Below are 20,268 nucleotides of genomic sequence, written 5' to 3' on the forward strand. Positions count from 1 at the left end.
TTGTTTAAGTCCTTTGTATATTTTTAATATTAACCCCTTTTCAGATGCAGTGTATGGTTTTCAGACTTTTTCTTCCAGTCCACAGGTTGCCTTTTTATTTTGTTGATGGTTTCTGCTGCCATGGAGAAGATTTAATTTGTAGTCCCACTTGTTTATTTTTTTGTTGCCTGTGCTTTTGATGTCATATCCAATAAAAAATCATTGCTGAGACCAGTGTCGTGGAACTTTTCTCCCATGTTTTCTTCTAGGATTTTTACGGCTTCATGTTATATTGAAATCTGCAGTCCATTTCAAGTTAATTTTTGTGAATTGTGTAAGATAGGAGTTGAGTATTGTTCTTTTCCATGTGAATATCCAGGTTTCTCAGCGGTACTTGTTAAAGAGACTGTCTTTTCCCCGTTTGAGTATTCTTGGTTCCTCTGTCAAATATTATTGACCAATATATGAAGGAGTTTATTTCTGGGCTCTCTATTCTTTTCCATCAGTCCTACATGTCTGTTTTTATGCTGGTACCATACTGTTTCAATTACTATAACCTTAGATATAATTTGAAATTAGGAAGTGTGACACATACTGCATTATTTCTCAAGATTGCTTTGGCTATTGGGGTCTTTTGTGATGGTGTTTAAATTTAGGATTTTTTTCTGTTTATGTAAAAAATGCCATTGGAATTTTGATAGGTATTGCATTGAATCTATATATACATGGCTCTGCGTAGTATGGACATTTTGACAATATGAATTCTTCCAAAATTCAAAAACACTGGATATCTTTGTATGTATTTGTGTTTTCTTCAGTTTATTTCATCAATGTCTTATAGTCTTAAATGTGCATATGTTTCAATTCCTTGTTAAATTCTTTTGTATTTTATTGTTTTTGATGCAATTGTAAATGAGACTTACATTTCTTTTTCACATAGTTCATTCTTAGTGTCTAAAGATGCAACTGATTTTTCTATGTTGATTTTTTTTTTATCCTGCCATAGGTCTTCTTTGATCAGTGTTTTGTATTTTCAAAATACTACAAAACACAAAGAACATATTTTGTGAGATTTACATCTATGTATTATTTTTTGGCAGTAGGAATTGTTGCAAATGTTTTATTTTTAATTTAGTTTCCATGGCTGTTACATAGTAAGCAATATGGTTGATTTCTGTGTGTTGATCTTGGATCCTATAGACTTGGTAGTTCTAGGAGTTTTTTGTAAATTTCCTTGGGAATTCTATGTAGACAGTCTTCTCAAATATGGACAGATTGGTTTCTCCCTTTCTAATATGTATACCTTATATTTTTATTGACTTATTACAAGCTGTCAGGAGTGATGAGAGTGACGATTTTCCTTTTTCCCAATTTTAGAGGCTAAGTATTCGTTCAGCCTTTGACCTTTAAGAATGTTAGATGTAGATTTGTTGTAGATCCTCTTTATCAAACTAAGTTTCTCTTCCTAGTTTGCTGAGAGTTTTCATCCTGAACAGATGTTGAAGTTTTTTTCAAATTTAGATGCATTTTCTACATCAGTTAATGATACTGTGATTTTGTTTCTTTAGCCTCTTAATACAGTGAAATGCATTAATGGATTTTCAAATATTGAACCGCCCTTGGATTCCCTGGAAAACCCTACTTAGTCATTTTTTTTCACATATTGCTGAATTTGTCTTTGTATTTTTTTGTATCAATGATCACGAGAGATACTGGTCTATCATTTTCTCTTTTTTGTACTGATGTTATATGGTTTTGGTATCAGGGTAATCCTTACCTCATAAAATGAATTAGAAAGTGTTCCTTTCTCTTATTTTTTCTGGAAAGATTGTTTGAATTTAGTGCTGTCTCTTCTTTAAGTGTTCTGATAAAATTTGTAAGTAAAACCATTTAGGCCGGGAGTTTTGTTTGGTATGGATTTAGGGGAAGGTTTTAAACTACAAATTCAGTTTTTAAAATAGTTATAGGACATTTAGGTTAGCCATTTTATCTTGGATAAGTTTTAGTAGTTTATAGGTTTTGAGGAATTGGCCCAATTTGAAGTTTTTAAATTTATGTCTCTAAAGATGCAAATCTTTAAAGTCTTTTATGAAAATAACTAACAACTACATAGCACTTCCTACATGCCTGGTAGAGCACTAAGGATATACTGTCTCAACTTTAATACTTTCATCCCACCCCAGGAGATACTGTCATTAATCTTCCTGATTTATATTTGGTAAACGGATCATGTACTGCCTCACCAGTTGCTTAGGGGACATATAAAATTTTTCATTTTAAGTGTAAGTAATTAAAAACAATGTAATTTCCGACATATTGGTAACAATAAAAATTTAAAAATTAAAAAAAAGAAAACAACCTTTTCTTAAATTTTTTTCACATTTTTTTGATGTTCAAAGACAGTTGTGTTTACATTTGGTTTTATTAAATTTATTGGGTGACATTAGTTAATAAGATTATGTAGGTTTAAGTGTTCATTTCTGTGATACGTGGGTGGTAGTAAAGGGTACAGAGGTCAAATACATGGTGACGGAACATGATTTGACTTTGCTTGGTGGTAAACATTGACATTTTTAATGTCATTTTCACATGAGAAATCCATAGCTAAACTATATCCCTTATCAGTTATTTTTTTACATGAATAAATTCTTTAAGAGTCAGAAATGTATATTATAATGTTTACTATTTGAACTCATAGTAGTCCCTTATTATTTTTTTAGTATGTGCTGGTTCCATAGTGATACTCCCTTTGCATTTGTAATATTAATAATTTGTGGTTTCCCTCTTTTTTTGTCAGTCTTACTACACCTTTGTCAATTTTATTAATCTTTCCAAAGAATCAGCTTTTTGTTTCATTGTTTTTCTCTATTTTATATACATTTTTAATGTTATAGATTTCTACTCTTTATTACTACCTTCTGCTTGCTCTGGGTTTGTTTTGCTCTTTTTTATGTTTTAACACAGAAGCTTAGAATTTTGAATTGAGATTTTCTTTTTTATTTTAATTTTATTGTATTTTTTCCACTACCATTTATCCCCCTTATACCCTCTTTCACCTCCACCCATTCCTCTCCCCCTGCAATCACCACGTTGTTGTCCATGTCTTAGAGTCCTTTTTCTTTTCTTTCTTTCTTTTTTTTTTTTTTTGATGGATGGAGCAGAAAAAAGATTTACTTTTACATCTTAAGTATTTAATACTATAAATTACCCTTTAAGCACTGCATTAGGTATACCCCATAAATTTTGATATGTTGTTTTTCATTTTCCTCTTTGACCCATGGATTTTAAGTATATTTTATTGATTATGCTATTACAGTTGTCCCATTTTTTCTCCCCTTTATCCCTCTCCGCCCTAATAGCCCCCTTCACTCCAGCATTCCCCCACCTTAGATCATGTCTATGGGTCATACATATAAGTTCTTTGGCTTTTCCATTTCCTATGCTATTCTTAACCTCCCCCTGTCTATTTTGACCTACCAATTATGCTTCTTATTTTCTATACCTTTCACCATTCTCCCTACCCATCCCCGCTGATAACCCTCCATGTGATCCCCATTTCTGTGATTATGTTCCTGTTCTAGTTGTTTGCCTAGTTTTTGTTTTTGTTTCAGGTACATTTGTTGATAGTTGTGAGTTTGTTATCATTTTACTGTTCATAGTTTTGATCTTCTTTCTCTTTAATAAGTCCCTTTAACATTTCATATAGTAAGGGTTTGGTGATGATGATTTATTGTTGTTCTGCTACAGTTTGTCCCAATTTTTCCCTCTTTGCCTTCCTCCACCTGGCCCACACTCCACTCCCATAGTCCCCACACCATTGTTCATGCCCATGGGTCATTCATACATGTTCTTTGACTAGTCCCTTCCCCTTCTTTCTACCATTATCCCTTACCCCACTCCTCTCTGGTCACTTTCAGTCTGTTCCATGTTTCTATGTCTCTGGTTCTATTTTGCCCATTAGTTTATTTTGTTCATTAGATTCCTCCTATAAGTGAGATCACATGATATTTGTCTTTCATTGACTGACTTACTTCACTTAGCATAATCTCCAGTTCTGTCCATGCCGTTGCAAAAGGTAGGAGTTCCTTCTTTTTTTTCTGCTGTATAGTATGCCACTGTGTAAATGTACCACAGTTTTTTGATCCACTCGTTAACTGATGGGCACTTAGGCTGTTTCCAGTGCTTGTCTATTATAAATAGCATTGCTATGAACACAGGGGTGCATAAGTTCTTTTGAATTGGTGATTTGGGATTTGTAGGGTACATTGCCAGCAGCAGAATCACTGGGTCAAAAGGCAGTTCCATTTTCAGTTTTTCAAGGAAACTTACCCATATCATTAGATATGAAATAACTGTTTTGTAAAGAGCTATAGATGGAACTTGGCTTTTTAAATTTATTCTGAAAAATACCTGTTCCTTAACTGGCTTTTTTAGAGTATTTATATTTAATATAACTTTTGATGTTTGGATTCAAGTTTACCATTGTATAATATTTGTTTTCTGTTTGATCCCTCTGTTTTTTCATTCTTTTGTTTCTCCTTTCCTGCCCTATTTTACACCATTTAAATATGTTTCAATATTCCGTTTTTATTTATTTTATCTTTTATTTTCTTTATATAGAATTTAAGAGTTGCTCTATAGATCAGAATGTATGTACTTACTTAAATTTTCAGTCTGATTAAAACTAATATTTTACACTCTCCAGGCGAAATACAGAAAACTTGTCCCTTTTAGGGGACCCATTACCCTCCCTCCTTTATGTTGTACTTATCATATGGACTATATCATCTCTTTTGTTCTCTTTCATTCCTGACTTTTCAAGTTTTCTTCTAACATAATTTTCCCTTCTTCCTGCAGATTTTTCTTTAGTACTTTTAGATCGGGTCTACTGGCAGTGAACTTTCTTAGTTTTCCTTCATCTGAGAATGTCTTCATTTTTTCTTTGTTTATGAAGTGTAGTATATTTTACTGGATATAGAATTTTGGGTAGACAGCTGTTTTTTCTTTTAACTATAAAAATGTTTCACTTCCTTATGGAATACTTGATTTCAATGATAAATCTGCTGTCTTTTAAATCATTGTTCCTTTATGGCTCTTTCCATGATTTTTTAATTTAGTTCTCTGAGTTTGATTAACAGTTTGGGCCTGGGTTTTGGGGGCTTTATTCTGTTTGAGATTCAGTTAACTTCCTGAATCTATTGGCTTGTGTTTTTTATTAAATTTGTAAAAATTTTAAATGGTTGCTTTTTGTATACTATTTCTGTATCAGGGACAGTAGTAGAGTAGGAGAGTAGAGAGCAGGAACAGGGAAGACAAAAATGAGAAAGACATGAACAAGACTAGTAGAAGTTACTCAGATGGAAAGGGGAATGGAATCCTAAGCAGAGGGAACAGCTTGAGGAAAGGCAGGCACAAATGTGTATGACATGTGTGGATGTGTATTGTAGAGGAAGAGAGGAAAGCAGGAAAGGAAAATCTGATTCAGTTAGCCACATACTTTGCCTTACTAGAGATTATTGTAAAATATTCCCACAAACATATAGTTAGAAATGGTTAGAAACACATCAGTATGAATTTTAAAAATGGAGTTTTCAGAATTTAGTATATGTCCTGTATTAAATAATCAGTCTTGTACTTTGGGCTGTTTTATCCTACCATAGATACTAAGTACTCTGGATTTTTAATTAAAATGGATTGCATTTGCCATCTTTGTTTTTACTTACTAGGAATTTCATCTTAATGCAAAATAAACAAGCGTTGCCATTTTTATCTAAATTTGTGATATTTTCCTTTGACTTTTTTAAATTAAACTTTTAATTTTGAGGTAATTATAGAGTCACAAGTACTTCACAAGTAGTTTTAGATTCACATATAATGTAGATATCCTATGTACCATTTACCCAGTTTCCCCCAATGGTAACATTGCAAAAATATAGTAAAATATCACTACCAGAATATTGACAGTGATACAGGCAAGATACAGAACAATTTCATCACAAGGCTCCCTCATTGCCTTTCATACACCCCCCTTTCCCCTGTCCCATCCCTAACCCCTGACAACCACTAATCTGGTCTACATGTTATAAGTTTGCCATTTCAAGAATATTATATAAATGGAATCATACAGTATATAAATCTGTTCGGATTGGCTTTTTTTCACTTTCTACAATTTCTTGAAGATCATCTAAGTTTTTGCACGTATACTTTGTTCCTTTTCATTGCTGAATAGTATTTCATGACTTATTTTTCAACTAAATTTTGCCATGATTTGAAAATAAAGTCTTGTTATTAAGAAGATTTTCTTATTTATATATTTTCTTTTGAATTTAGACTAAAGCAAAACCTTAGAAGCATCCTATCTTTCCTTTCTAAATTGCATGTAGGTTAGTCATTCATGATGTGCTGACATTATTAAGTCTTACAGGAGAGAAAATCTTATGTACAAGTGTACTCTACTGTTTTCCTCCTCTTACATGTCCTATGCTAGAAGATCAAAACACACGAGGAAGAATGCTACTCGGAAAGTATTTAGAACAGTCTCTGTTCCAGAATGTCCTCACGCTAGTCTGTGGACAGAGCAGGAAAGAGCCTGTCCTGGACAGTACTCAGCACTAAAAGAAGTGTATTCACATTGCAGGCAAGCATTAGGATCTTTCTGTTTTCATTAGTCAGCACGTTTTAGTTGTTGAACCCAAATTCTAGCCTCAATAATGAGGGAAGGAATGGAGACTTCCAGTTTTTTAATTGTGGTAAATAAGTCTGAACTATGTTAAATGTTCATTTAAGGAAGGAGCCTAGATTTTAATCCAAGCAGAAATGAAAGATTGAAGAAGTGAATAAATAATTGTACCGTAGGCAGGGTTTAAATTATTTATGATAGAAACTGTAAGTAAAAAAATAATAATTTCCAAAATATCTTTTCAACCCTTATTGTCAGTGTTATCTTCCACCTTAGTAAGAAGTAACTGATAGTTTTGATTTTCATTTAAGAAAAAATAGAGGGCATAGACATATAATAATGTATGATTATCATATAACTACCCAGTCGTCTTATTGTTTATTATTTTAGGTTAAGTAGATGCTTTGGAGAGAGGGAGAAGGATACTAGAGGGTCTCAGATGCCTAGCGAACACTTTACTTGTCTGATGGTGTTGGACACACCATGCCAGGGATTTTTACGTTGCCATTTTGGTGATGGCAAGCATAAACTGAGAATTCTTTAGTGCAAGTTGATGTCATTGTTATCTACTTTATACGTGTTTTCTATGCTAATCTAAAGAGGTTTGTGCATGTTTTAACTATTTTTCCACACAGTGATCATCTTTAAATACTAGTATAAAAGTTAATGAGTAAAGAAAATCTGCCGAATAAATCCACCTAATAATCCAGGGCACTTACAGAAATACATGCTTTAATGTGAGCAAAGATTTTACTGGATTAGTGTTCTATTTCTCAATTCAGTTATCAAACTTAGGGGAAATCTAAATCAAGGTTTTTGACTGACATTCAATGGGATTTCTTTGGGGTACAGATGACTACTCAATGTTTTACTATGACTTCATCAGTATTCTGATAATATAATATATACTCTGTACCCATTTTCAAAAAAAGCATGTCTTCTTACCTGTACATATTCTTAATAAATTATTATAATAAATAAAATGTACCTGAATATATAAACATACCTTTTGCTTGCCAAAATAATATGCATATTGACTCTCTCAGATCTTCCTCTGTATAAAAGAGTGAGTCAGCCCACTTGGTTTACTTAGATAACACTAAGCAAGTAAACATACAGGAGGCGGAGGAGGAGAATAGACATGAACAGAGTGAACCATAGTGCCTAGGGTGTTTGCTCTGGGAACAACGAAGTTCGGTCTGGTCTTCCTTCTAGTTGTCTGGTACTCTAGTTAGACAAGCAAGGGTGTAGTGAAGGGAGGTTTTAGAGCCGTTCAGACCTGCATTCAAATTCCACTTTTACAACCGAAAGCTGCATGTCCTTGGGCAAGTTATTTAACCTCCCCAAGTCTCAAGATTTGGTTTGGGTTTTTTTTTAACTTATACAATAGGTAGTTATGAAAGTTAAAGGAAATAAGTTTATAAAGCATCTAGCACAGTGCCTAGAACATAGAAATCTGTGTTTTGGGGAAGAAGTGAAAAAAGGAATCCTACTATGTATAGGTAGAGCCCCTGTTCTAAAGAAAATACTGACATCCCACTGTGCTTACAATTCTAATATATTTATAATCCCAGCATTGTATATAAATCTTTACTAATTTTGCATCTCTAAAATATGTTGTGAGTTTGATAAAACTATCTGCTTGATTTCTTTAGAAAGCTTCAGTTTTCAAGGACAAATTACTATACTTATAAAAGGAAAAAATCCAAATTTAAATATAATCTAAAAGTTTTCTTTTCAGATTTCTAGAAGTTAAAGTGTGACACATGGATCTGTTTCAATCCTTTGCTCTTTGATTTTAACAGGAAAGGAAGGACAAGAAATCCTGGGGCCTGAAGCTCAGGTCGATGAAGCAGGATGCACAGGTACTCTCTGGGAAATTCCTATACTTGTTGAACAAGGTCCTTTGTGTCCCTGGTTTTTGCATTTGTGAGTCCTGAATTTAGTCTTTTTCCTCCCCTTTTATCTTGTCCTACTTAAATGTTTAAATACCTAGGCATAGATACTTACATAAAAAAGTTAGAAGTTTGTATTTCTTTAAATACAATTGTAAATGTATAGATTCATACAATAGAGCAGATTTTCATCAACAAGGGTGACAAGTAATCCACAGATAATCAAAAAATAAGTATTTGAATGATGATTAAACTTCTGTCAAACTTTTTACCAAGGTTATAGAAATGCAGATCTAATTATTATGAGTTTCATTATTAGTCACCAGGATCTTCATTGAATTGCCCACAAGACAAAAGGCAGAAAAGATTAAGCAAATATGGGTTATCTATAAACTGGATGATAATCATTAATATTGATGAGTTGATGAACATTTCACAGCAAACAAGAGAATCAAAAATTTCTCTTGTGTGATTTCTGTGAGTGAAAAATTTCAAAATGAAGTTAAATTGTATGCCTCTAGGTGATTGAAAGTACATACTCCCTTAAACCTAAGGCTATTCCTTTATAATGAATTCAAATCATATTTAAGAAGCAAAAGAGTAAGGATTAAACTGAAATCAAGATCTTACATATGATAATACTAGGCCCTTAAATTGTGTCACGTGAGTCAGCTGGAACTCTTAAAACGTAAACTTCAAAAATGAATTCAAAATTATTCACTTATTTACTCAAAATACCGTACTTGAGAGTATAATTGTATTTTATATTTTGAACCATAATTTAGAGATTTCATTCATGTAGTTTTAATTAAATTTGATTTTTCTTTTTCCTCCTTGATTTAACATTTATAGTTTTCTTTTTCTTTGCAGTGCATTTTAGTGCATATATTCTTATAAATTACTTTTAATTATGTAAGATGAGTATGTTTCATAGTAATGTGTCAGAATAGATTGTCATCTATAATATAAACATTTACACTGCTATATTTGTCAGTCAGTTCTGTAAAACACAGAGTAGATCTTTGTGCTGCTATTAAAGGTGCATTCCAAATTATTTAAGTAATAATGTAATATGTGATCATTTATGGTGTCTGTAGCCTAAGATTTTATATTCTGCCTTTAACTTGGTTGTGTTTAACTTACATAAATAATGTATTCAGGTATGCTTGTTATCAAATATTTAGCATCCAACATATACATTATGTAAAATATTTAATTGGGATATTTGTTATTAGTAAAATAGCGTTAATGAACACAAAAAATCTACTGTTAACTACTTTCTTACCTACTGTTAAACTTTGATGACTTCTATTACCAGAGTTACAAAAAATTGTTTGCCCTTTTAAGCAAAATACTATCAAAAAGGACATTTCATAGTTCTAAGTTTACAGTTTTTCACCTCACAATTTGCTCTTCACTACAAAAATGAGTGAATTCTGCTATGAACACAGGAGTATGTATATTCTTTCAAATTGGTGTTCCAGGAATCTTAGGATCTATTCCCAGAGGTGGAATTGCTGGGTCAAAAGGCAGTTCCATTTTTAATTTTTTTGAGTAAACGCCATACTGTTTTCTTTTTTTTTTTTCTTTCTTTCTTTCTTTCTTTTTTTTTTTTTTATGGTTGTGACCATCCATACTGTTTTCCACAGTGAGTCCTCCAGTCTGCTTTCTCACCAACAGTGCACTAGGGTTATGCTAAATGAAATAAGCCAGTCAGGGAGAGACAAATACCACATGATCTGCCTTATATGTGGAATCCAGTGAACAAAATAGAAACTGAGGCATGGGTACATAGAGGAGGAGGGAGAGAGGGGCCTGGATGGAAAAAGGTGAAGGGATTGGCCAAAGAACGCATATGCGAGACACACTGACACCTATGACAGTGTGGTGGTGGCCTGAGGGAGGGGGGTGAGCGCTGGGTGGAGGTGGGCAAGGGATGGAGGGTGGAGACATCTGTAATAGTGTACACAAAAATAAAGTTAAAAAAATAAATGAATTCTTTCAGTTTGATGTACTAAGTAATACATAATTTCCCCTCCCCCCAAAAGAAATCATGACTGGAAGGTAGAGTAACCTTGTATGAACCACAGTTGCTGCTGAAATGTAAGGTCTTCCTCCACCCACAAGAAGATGATCCCTGCTACATTATTTCCCTACTGCATGTGGAATTAGGAGTAAGAAAACATTTACTAAAGCCCTGATATGTACAGTTTTAAGGATGGAAAGATGGAATTAGACATTCGAGACTTTGGAGCAGCTCTACATAAAATAAAATTTGCCTCTATTACTTCCTTGACTTTTAATGGAATAATGTACCGACAAAGTAGACAGCATTGTACAGAGGTTCCATCATTTGTTTAGAACTTTGACAGATAGTTTCTATAGCTGACTTGCTTTTGTAATTCATGCAATTAAGAGAACTATAGTTTCAGTGTAGTATGCAGAGAGAAAAAAGGGAAGGAGGGTAGAGGGTTATTAGTAAAGGGTAAAGTGGAAAAAGATTTGACTTTGGGTAGTAAACACAATACAACATACAGATGATCTGTCCTAGTACACTTGAAGCCTATATAATTTTATTAGCTGTGCAGAAGCTTTTTATTTTGATGAGATCCCATTTGTTTATTCTTTCCTTTATGTCCCTTGCTCTAGGGGACATATATCAGTGAAAATATTGCTGCATGGAGTATCTAAGATTTTCCTGCCTATGTTCTCCTGAAGGACATCTATGGTGTCAGGACGTATATTTAAGTCTTTTATCCACCTTGAATTTATTTTTGTGTGTGGTGTAAGTTGGTGATCGAGTTTCATTTTTTTGCATGTAGCTGTCCAGCTCTCCCAACACCATTTATTGAAGAGGCTGTTTTTACTCCATTTAGTGCTGCTTCCCCCTCTGTCAAATATTAATTGACCATAGAGACTTGGGTTTTTCTAAATATTTGGGCTCTCTATTCTGTACCACTAAAATGAAAAGGGAACCAACCATATGGGAAAACATATTTGCCAGTGATACCTCAGACAAGAGTTTGTTCTCTAAAATATATAAAGAACTCACATGACTCCACTCCAGGAAGACAAACAATCCAATTAAAAATGGGCAAAGGACCAGAATAGATACTTCTCCAAGGAGGTCATGCAGAGGGCCCATAGACATATGAAAAGATGCTCAGCATCACTAGCCATCAGAGAGATGCAAATTAAAACCACAATGAGATGCCACTTCACACCGGTGAGAATGGCCATCATAACCAAATCAACAAACAAGTGTTGGAGAGGATGCGGAGAAAAGGGAACCCTATTGCACTGTTGGTGGGAATGCAGACTGGTGCAGCCACTGTGGAAAACAGTATGGAATTTCCTCAGAAAACTAAAAATTGAACTGCCTTTTGACCCAGCAATTCCACTACTAGGATTCTATCCTAAGAACCCGGAAACACCAATCCAAAAAAACCTATGCACCCAAATGTTCATAGCAGCACAATTTACAATAACCACGTGCTGGAAGCAACCTAAGTGCCCATCAGTAAATGAATGGATCAAAAAACTATGGTACATTACACAGTGGAATACTACGCAGCAGAGAGAAAGAAGGAGCTCCTACCCTTCATGACAGCATGGATGGAACTGGAGAGTTTTATGCTAACTGAAATAAGCCAGGTAGTGAAAGACAAATACCATATGATCTCACCTTTAACTGGAACTTAATCAACAAAACAAACAAACAAGCAAATTATAGCCAGAGACATTGAAATAAAGAACAAACTGACAGTAACTGGAGGGGAGATGGGAGGGGATAATGGGGGGAAAAGGGTGAAGGGTTTTCAGAAACAACTATAAAAGACACAATGACAAAAACAAGAGGGGGTGGAATCAGGGGAGGGAGGTAAGGATGTCTGGGGTGTGGGGGAGCGGTGGGGGGAAGAGGCAGAAAACTGTACTTGAACAACAATAAAATTTTAAAGTATTTAATAAAAGAATTAAAAACCTATATAATTTTATTAACCAGTGCCACCCTAATACATTTAAATTTTTTTTAATTTACCTAAAACATGCTTTATTCCTTCTAAGCATCCCTTTTGTGTTTATATAGTTAATAGTTTTCCAAAGTCTCAAAAACTGAGGATAAAAAGAGGAGGACACCTAAGAATACTTTATTCTGATGGCAATAAAATATCAAAGCTAAATAAAACTTTTTATTCTTTATGTTAAATGATTGTCTCTCTATTGTTGCTCCCACTAACTTATGATTATATCCTGTAATTCCACATGTTGACAAATGATTCTAGAATTAGTCCTATAATTCATTACTTTGATGGTCAGCTCTGAGCTTTGTCATATGGAAAATACAAATTATTATTGTATGTTTCTCTGTATTTGCTCCTCTCTCTAGTATTCAGATATATAAGTTTATCGGTCTTAAGACTAGGGAATTTTGCTTTATAATTGACCTGTTAACAATGTGCACTTACCAACACTTTAAATTTTATACATAAAACTGCAGAATTTCTTGCTTCTGCTTGAAATTGGCTTGGTAAATGAAGGTTCATGGAGACAGTGTAGTTTAGTTGGAAAGAACCCAGAATTTGATATGATACCTAAGAGCAAATTGCCTGCTCTAATAACAATACTTTTTTTACTGTGTGATTTTGGAAAAATTGTCAAACTTTTCTGACCATAACTCTTTATTGGGAATAATTTTAAAGGAGAAATTATGTTCACCATGCAGGAAGACTTTGAGAAAAATAGGTAACATTTACATTGCACTTGCTATATGCCTGGTACAGTACTAAGCTATATGAATTAACTTAATTATCATAACAACTGTAAGAAGTACTGTTATCCTACAAATTTTATATTATGTAAACTATTACATCATAATGTTTACTGTCTCACAAATTATATACCATAATGTTTACTCCTTTTTTTTATTGTTGTTAAAGTACAATTGTCTCCATTTTCACTTTACCGTGGCCTCTCATCCCACCCATCCCCGCCTCCCACCCTCGAACCCACTCCCTCTGGCTTTGTCCATGTGTCCTTCATACATGTTGCTTGATGCCCCCTCATTATCCCCAGTTGTCTCTCTCCCTCCTCCTCTCTGGTTACCATAATGTTTACTTCTCAAACTCATATTTCTACACAGCCTATAGAATTTGATAGTAACATAGTATCTATTTCCTGTTTGAAGGTATTTTTGATCAATTGTCATGTCTTTATGAAAAGACATGTATATAAATTGAAATTTTAGTTTCTCTTAGGCATTTGAAGACTCATAATATTTTTTAAAATTTTAGATTAATTTATTATATAAATATCAGTACCACAGTTGATCAAAACATAAATACATTACAAATTTTCATAAGTAATTATTTTTTAAAGTTACTGGAAAGGAAATTAAAGAAACTGAAGTATTCTTCAGTTAGTTTATATACAATAGTTTAAAGATATTTATAGAAGAAAAAGTACTTAGCATTAATTCTATTTCTGTTTTTTGGTTAATACTGAGATAACTTTACTCTCCTAAATAAAAATATGAAATATGTTTTTATCATAAATGATTTACTCAATTCTTTACACATCTTGAGAATTATATGCAAAGTTATGGTTATATATCAATAAAATTGATATATGGTTATATATCAATTGAAATATATCAATATTGATATATTTCCAAAGTTATGGAAATATATCAATATTTCTAATGTCTTGTCAACTGACAAATTAAATGCTCCTTTAATTTTGTTGAAAGCAAAAATTCAAAGCCACCTAATTTTCTAAAGGATTCATTTCCCAGTCATTAGAACCATTCACTCCCTCATTTTTCTGGGACATTACCAAAAAAGGCTTTACCAGTACCTAGGTATCAAAGGATTAATGATATCTGGTTTTAGATTTTGTTATTTTTTTTCTCCTCAGAGGGACCTTGTTTAATATATTCATAAATGGGTGGGAAAATTGAAATGCTAACTTTAGTACCTTTTTCCAATACATTTTATAAACCTTTTTATCTTTCCACGTAAATCTTTTTATCTTTGATTAGTTATATTTTGATCAATACCTTAGAGCTACAAACTTGTCTGCATGTGGTCTATCTTTGAAAATGTTCCATGTGCATTTGAAAAGAATGTGTATTTTGCTTCTTTGGGATGAACGGCTCTCTATATATCAGTTAAGTTCATTTCATCCAAGGCCTTGTTCAGTGCCACAATATCTTTGTTGATATTTTGTTTAGAAGATCTGTCCATCTTTGACAGTGGGGTATTAAAATCCCCTACTATAATTGTGTTGCTGTCAATATCTTTCTTGAAGTCCTCCAAGATTTTCTTTATGTATTTGGGTGCTCCTATGTTGGGAGCATATATATTTATAATGTTTATGTCTTCTTGGTGGATTCTTCCTTTGAATATTATGAAGTGACCATCTGGGTCTCTCTTTATGGCCCTTTTTTTGAAGTCTATCTTGTCTGATATGAGTATTGCTACCCCTGCTTTTTTTTCCTGTCCATTTGCTTGGAAAATTTGTTTCCAGCCTTTCAGTCTGTGTAGGTCTTCTGTCCTGAGGTGGGTCTCTTGTAGGCAGCATATGTGTGGGTCATGCTTTCTTATCCATTCAGCTATTCTATGTCTTTTGATTGGAGCATTTAATCCATTTACATTTAAGGTTATTAATGATAGGTATTTATTCATTACCGATTCTTTGTACCTGTATTCTTCCCTCTTTCTCTCTTTTCCTTCCTTTCCTTACAGTAGCCCCTTTAGCATCTCTTGCAGAGCTGGTTTGGTGGAGGTATATTCTTTTAGACTTCTTTTGTCTGGGAAACTCCTTATTTGGCCTTCTATCTTGATTGAGAGCCTTGCTGGGTAAAGTAGTCTTGGTTGCAGTCCTCTGGTTCTCATTACTTGGAATATTTTTTGCCATTCTCTTCTGGCTTGGAGCGTTTCCATTGAGAAGTCCGTTGCTAACCTTATCGGGGCTCCCTTGTATGTTACTTCCTTTTTGTAACTGAATAAAAATAAATAAATTTAAAAAAATAATAATAAAATAATAAGAGCTAAAAAAAAAAGAGCTACAAACTTAGTTCATTCAATTTCTGGAATTCTGTCTGGGAAAAAAAGTGCTTCTTCATTTTTCTGATTCAAATAAATTTGTCAATATTCATTTTGAGGATGTACCTGGAGAGTATTAAGCTAAGTGAAATAAGCCAATAAGAGAAAGACAAATACCATATGATTTCACTTATATGTGGAATCTAATAAAATAAACTAACAATATAGAAACTGACTCATAGATACAGAGGACAGACTGACAGCTGTCAGAGGGGAGCAGTGTTGAAGGGTTGAGGGGCTGGATGAAACATGTGATGGGACTGAGGGAAAAAACTTCATAGAGACAGACAACAGTACGGTGACTACCAGAGGGGTAGGGAGGTGGAGGGAGGTAGAAGAGGGTAAAGAGGGGACACATGGTGACAGAAGGAGACTTCACTTGGGGTGATAGACACACAATACAATATACAGATGATGTGTTATAGAATTGTACACCTGAAACCAACTTAATATTATTAACCAAATGCCATCCCAACAAATTCAATAAAATTGTTTTAAAATTTCTTTTGTGAGGAATGTATAAATTATAAATAATGAAAAAACTATAAATAAATATATATATTTTTAATCCTCATCTGAGGATATGTTCATTGATTTTAGAGAGAGAGAAACATCAATGTGAGAGAGGAACATCAATTGGTTGCCTCCTGTTTATACCCTGACTAGAGATAGAACCCACAACCTAGGTGTGTGCCCTGACCAGGAATTGAACCCTCAACCTTTTGGTGTATGGGAGGATGCTCCAACCAACTGAGCCACCTGGCCAGAGCAATAAGTGTATCTTTTAAATATAGATTACTCACATAGTGTGATTAAGACTATTTAGATCTAATCTAATTTTTAGAAATTATAAAAATATTTGTCTTTAAATGAGTGTATTTAGAACCAGAGTGTGTGTAGATAAACTTATAACTTATTAAAGATGCAAGGTTCGTGTTTAAAATAGACTATGTAATTCTAAAAAGTGTATACTATTTAAAACTCATTATTCCATTATTTGTATGTGTGTGTTTGTGTATATATGTATATGTATATATGTAGTTACTAGGATATAGGATATATAAACATTTTGTAAGTGGAGACTATTTAATTGAAGGAAATATTTTATAATATAACATAATTTGATAAAAATATTTTAAGTATCTTGTTAAATCTACATGAACTCCTAAGAAATTACAAAAAATGCATATTTCATTATGAATTTTATTAGTTTAACTTGAAAATTTAAAGTTATATTGAAAAGATTTGATAACACTGATTTCACTGCTTTAGCTGTTAAGAATGCTTGCTTATTGTGTCAGCTAATGACAGATGCTAAGAATGATTTTTGAGAATACTCTTTGTTTTGCTCTCACCAGGTTCCTGAAAAGCAATGAATTTTTTAATAATAGGGAATGGAACGGGGGAGGTCATTATAAGAAAATCACTCTCAGTCCCTCTACCATATTATATAGCTGATTTCAGAGTTTCCTAACTAGGACCACAATGAACTCATTTCAGTTGCCGTGCTTTACCCTGGTAGATATCCATGTAAACAGGAAAGACTGGAAGGCTTATCAGGTTTTATGTTGTCTTGATTAAGCAGTAAAGAAGGTTTTCCCCAGTCAGTATTTTGATTTTTTCTTTGACAACCTGGAGTTTTTTATACTCCAAGACAATACATTATGCTATGTACTGGATCGATGGAAGGATATGTCTTTTTGTGTGTGAAAAGGGGAGTTTAGAGAGAAAAATGACTCTTCAGGATGCTAAGAAAGAACATATGTGAAAGTTGAGGATCTGGACATAGATTCCCTTAAAACCAACAGCATCAGCTTACCTCTTAAAGAGCCTTCACTCACCCCTGGATCCAACAATCCCAGTTTGGTGACTATTGGCAGATGCTAAATAATTAATAGTTACTGGCTGTATTAAAAGGAGGGGGGAAATGATGAGTCACCATTATTACTATATCATTGGCTCTAAGGTTTTAAACAGCAGCCACCCTAAGGAGTTCAGTTATTAATACTATACAGGAGTCTTAGCAAGATTGTTTTTTGGCTGAACAAAAAAGATGCCCATATATCACCATTTTAATTTGGCCCAATTTCCGTCTTCTGGGAAGTGCTGTTTTACAAATTTAGAGCTGACAGTTCAGTCAGAAGTGAGTAAAAAAGTCAGCCAAGAGACATTTGGGAGCCATTCTAACCCATTCCAGTTAGCACCAGTGTGGAGTGGCAGCTTTTCTCTGCAGCCAGTGGGAGAGACGAAGGAAAACCCCAGTGCAGCAGGGCTGCTTTGGAGACTCAGCAGCACTCTGGGCCACCTTCTCAGAGTGGAAACATTCTGTTAGCTCTTAACCCTTTCTAACTCAAAGGGGAAAAAGCCTCTGCCTTAATGCAACAGTAAAACATCTATTGAGGCAGAAATAGAGCGAGAACAGACAGTTAAACATCTATTGAGGCAGACAGAAATAGACCAAGAACAGCCCTATCTGTATGTGAATACTAAAGGAGATAAGCAATTTTATTGATTTGGTACTTTGACTCTTAATAGAACTTTTCTAACTATGGATAACTATTAAAGCCATTTTCTAAGAAATCACATCACTGAACTATATTTCAGAGCAATTTATATTGAGAATGACTCCATTTAAGGTACAACTCTAAGTGACTCAGCAGGTTGCTAGAAAAAAAGTAAGGTTTGAGAACGAAGGTTTTTCTCTTTGCTTTTTTTCTCCCTGCTTTAACATTGAGAAACTAGAAATCCAGCCAACTGTATTAACCTTCTCTGTATCTTGTTTATCAGTAAAACATAACAGAAGTATACTTCTGAAGCTTAAAGGGAATATTGTGAAAATTTCAATACTATTATAACACTTTAAATTTATTTTAAATGACTTCTTAATAATAACAGAATGAGTAAATTTTTTCTTTAATATTCAGTAAATATTTCCTACAAATTTAAGAACAATCTCAAGATAATTGCTTTTTCATAAAAAAAAATTGTAACAACTTGGTGGCAAAATTGCTATTTATAAAGTATGTATTTTTTTTAGTAAAAGATGATGAATGCGACTCAGACGCAGAAAATGAACAAAACCATGATCCTAATGTTGAAGAGTTCCTGCAACAACAAGACACTGCTGTCATTTACCCCGAGGCACCTGAAGATGACCAGAGGCAGGGCACACCAGAAGCCAGTGGTCATGATGAAAATGGTAAATGGAGCTTCACAGTTGTTTTTGTTTTCATCTTTAAAGGATTATTTCTATTACTCTACTGTAGGAACCTACTACTCCACTATGGAGGGAACATTTTTGTAAACGAAAATCGATTGCAGTTGGCTGTAGAGACTAATCTCTTTAATTAATAGAACATTGTCCATTGTTCATGATAACAGTATAATATCTGTACACAGTGGTAATGCCACTGCACATGAAATGCTTGGATCAGCGTCTGGACATAGATTTCCATTCATTAACCTGGCAGCAAGTAGTAGGAACGGAAAGTGGGATGACCCTGACTGCTCACTGATTCTTTTCCACCATTCTTCCAGCAAGCAAAACATGGTTGTCTAGTTCAAAATATACTAATTTGGAGACAGTTTTTCTCTATCTGGCTTAGTCCACTCTGATTTGAACAGCCACAGTATAAAGAGTAAGAAATTCAATAATTAAGTTTCATAATCTCCTAAAAAGAAATAAGCTGTCATTCTGCCCTTCCATTTACTAGAAACAGACAAAAACACCTTGCAGATACTCCTCTAAGAAATTTTTTGCAAGACCTGTACCAAATACTAAGAAGTTAGTTGAAATGTTTAAGGATACTTCAAGTTTTAAGATCCTAAATCTGATCTGATTTTTCCAGGGTCCCAGTCTAATGGATATATTTAGCTTAACACTCGAATCATCAATGTTTTTATGGCTTTTTTTAGAGCAGTTATATGTTTACAACAAAATTGAGACAGAGATACAGAGATATCCCATATACTCCTTCTCCCCACATATGCACAGGCCTTTTCCAGTATCAACATAACTCACCAGAATGGTACTTTTCTTTGTTTCTTTCCTTTCTTCCAAGGATGAACCTACATTGATACATTGTAATTATTCAAAGTTCATAATTTACATTAAGGTTTACTTTTAGTGTTGTATATTCTATGGGTTTGGACAAATGTATAATGATATGTATATATGATACAATATCATACAGAGTATTTTCACTGCCTTAAAAACTCTGTGCTCTGCCTACTCATATTTTGCACCTGCCCCTACTTCTAGCAGCCACTGATATTCATGACCCCATAGCCTTGTCCTTTCCAGAATGTCGTATAGTTAGAATCATGTAGCATGTTTCCTTTTGAGATTGACTTTTTTCACTTAGAAATCTGCATCTAAGGTTCTTCCATGTCTTTTCATAGCTTGATAGCTCATTTCTTTTGTGTTGAAATATTCTATTTCTGGATACACTACAGTTTACTAATCCATTCACCTACTAAAGGACATCTTCCAAATTTTGGCAACTATGAATCAAGCTGCTATTATCATCTGTGTACATATTTCTGGGTGGATGTAAGTTTTCAGTTCTTTTTGGTAAATGTCAAGGAGCACCATTGCTGGATTTGTATGGTA

The 20,268-nt window shown here is 33.7% G+C and overlaps 1 protein-coding gene across 4 annotated transcripts in view; it reads left to right on the top strand.

The window, feature by feature from the left end:
- Nucleotides 1-20,268, top strand: part of ZEB1 (zinc finger E-box binding homeobox 1) — a 184,758-nt gene that overhangs the window by 144,789 nt on the left and 19,701 nt on the right. For 3 of the 4 annotated variants that reach the window (XM_053922085.1, XM_053922083.1, XM_053922086.2), the window contains 2 exons: nt 8,464-8,523; nt 18,694-18,855. Coding sequence is in view for 2 of the 4 variants with exons in the window: in XM_053922083.1 (XP_053778058.1) it covers nt 8,464-8,523; nt 18,694-18,855 (222 nt within the window). In the remaining 2 variants the exon portion in view is untranslated. The remainder of the gene's footprint in view (nt 1-8,463; nt 8,524-18,693; nt 18,856-20,268) is intronic. The other variant, XM_053922084.1, reaches the window with a different exon arrangement.

The sequence above is a fragment of the Desmodus rotundus genome, chromosome 4 (assembly GCF_022682495.2).
Source record: "Desmodus rotundus isolate HL8 chromosome 4, HLdesRot8A.1, whole genome shotgun sequence".
NCBI classification, from domain to species: Eukaryota; Metazoa; Chordata; class Mammalia; order Chiroptera; family Phyllostomidae; genus Desmodus; species Desmodus rotundus.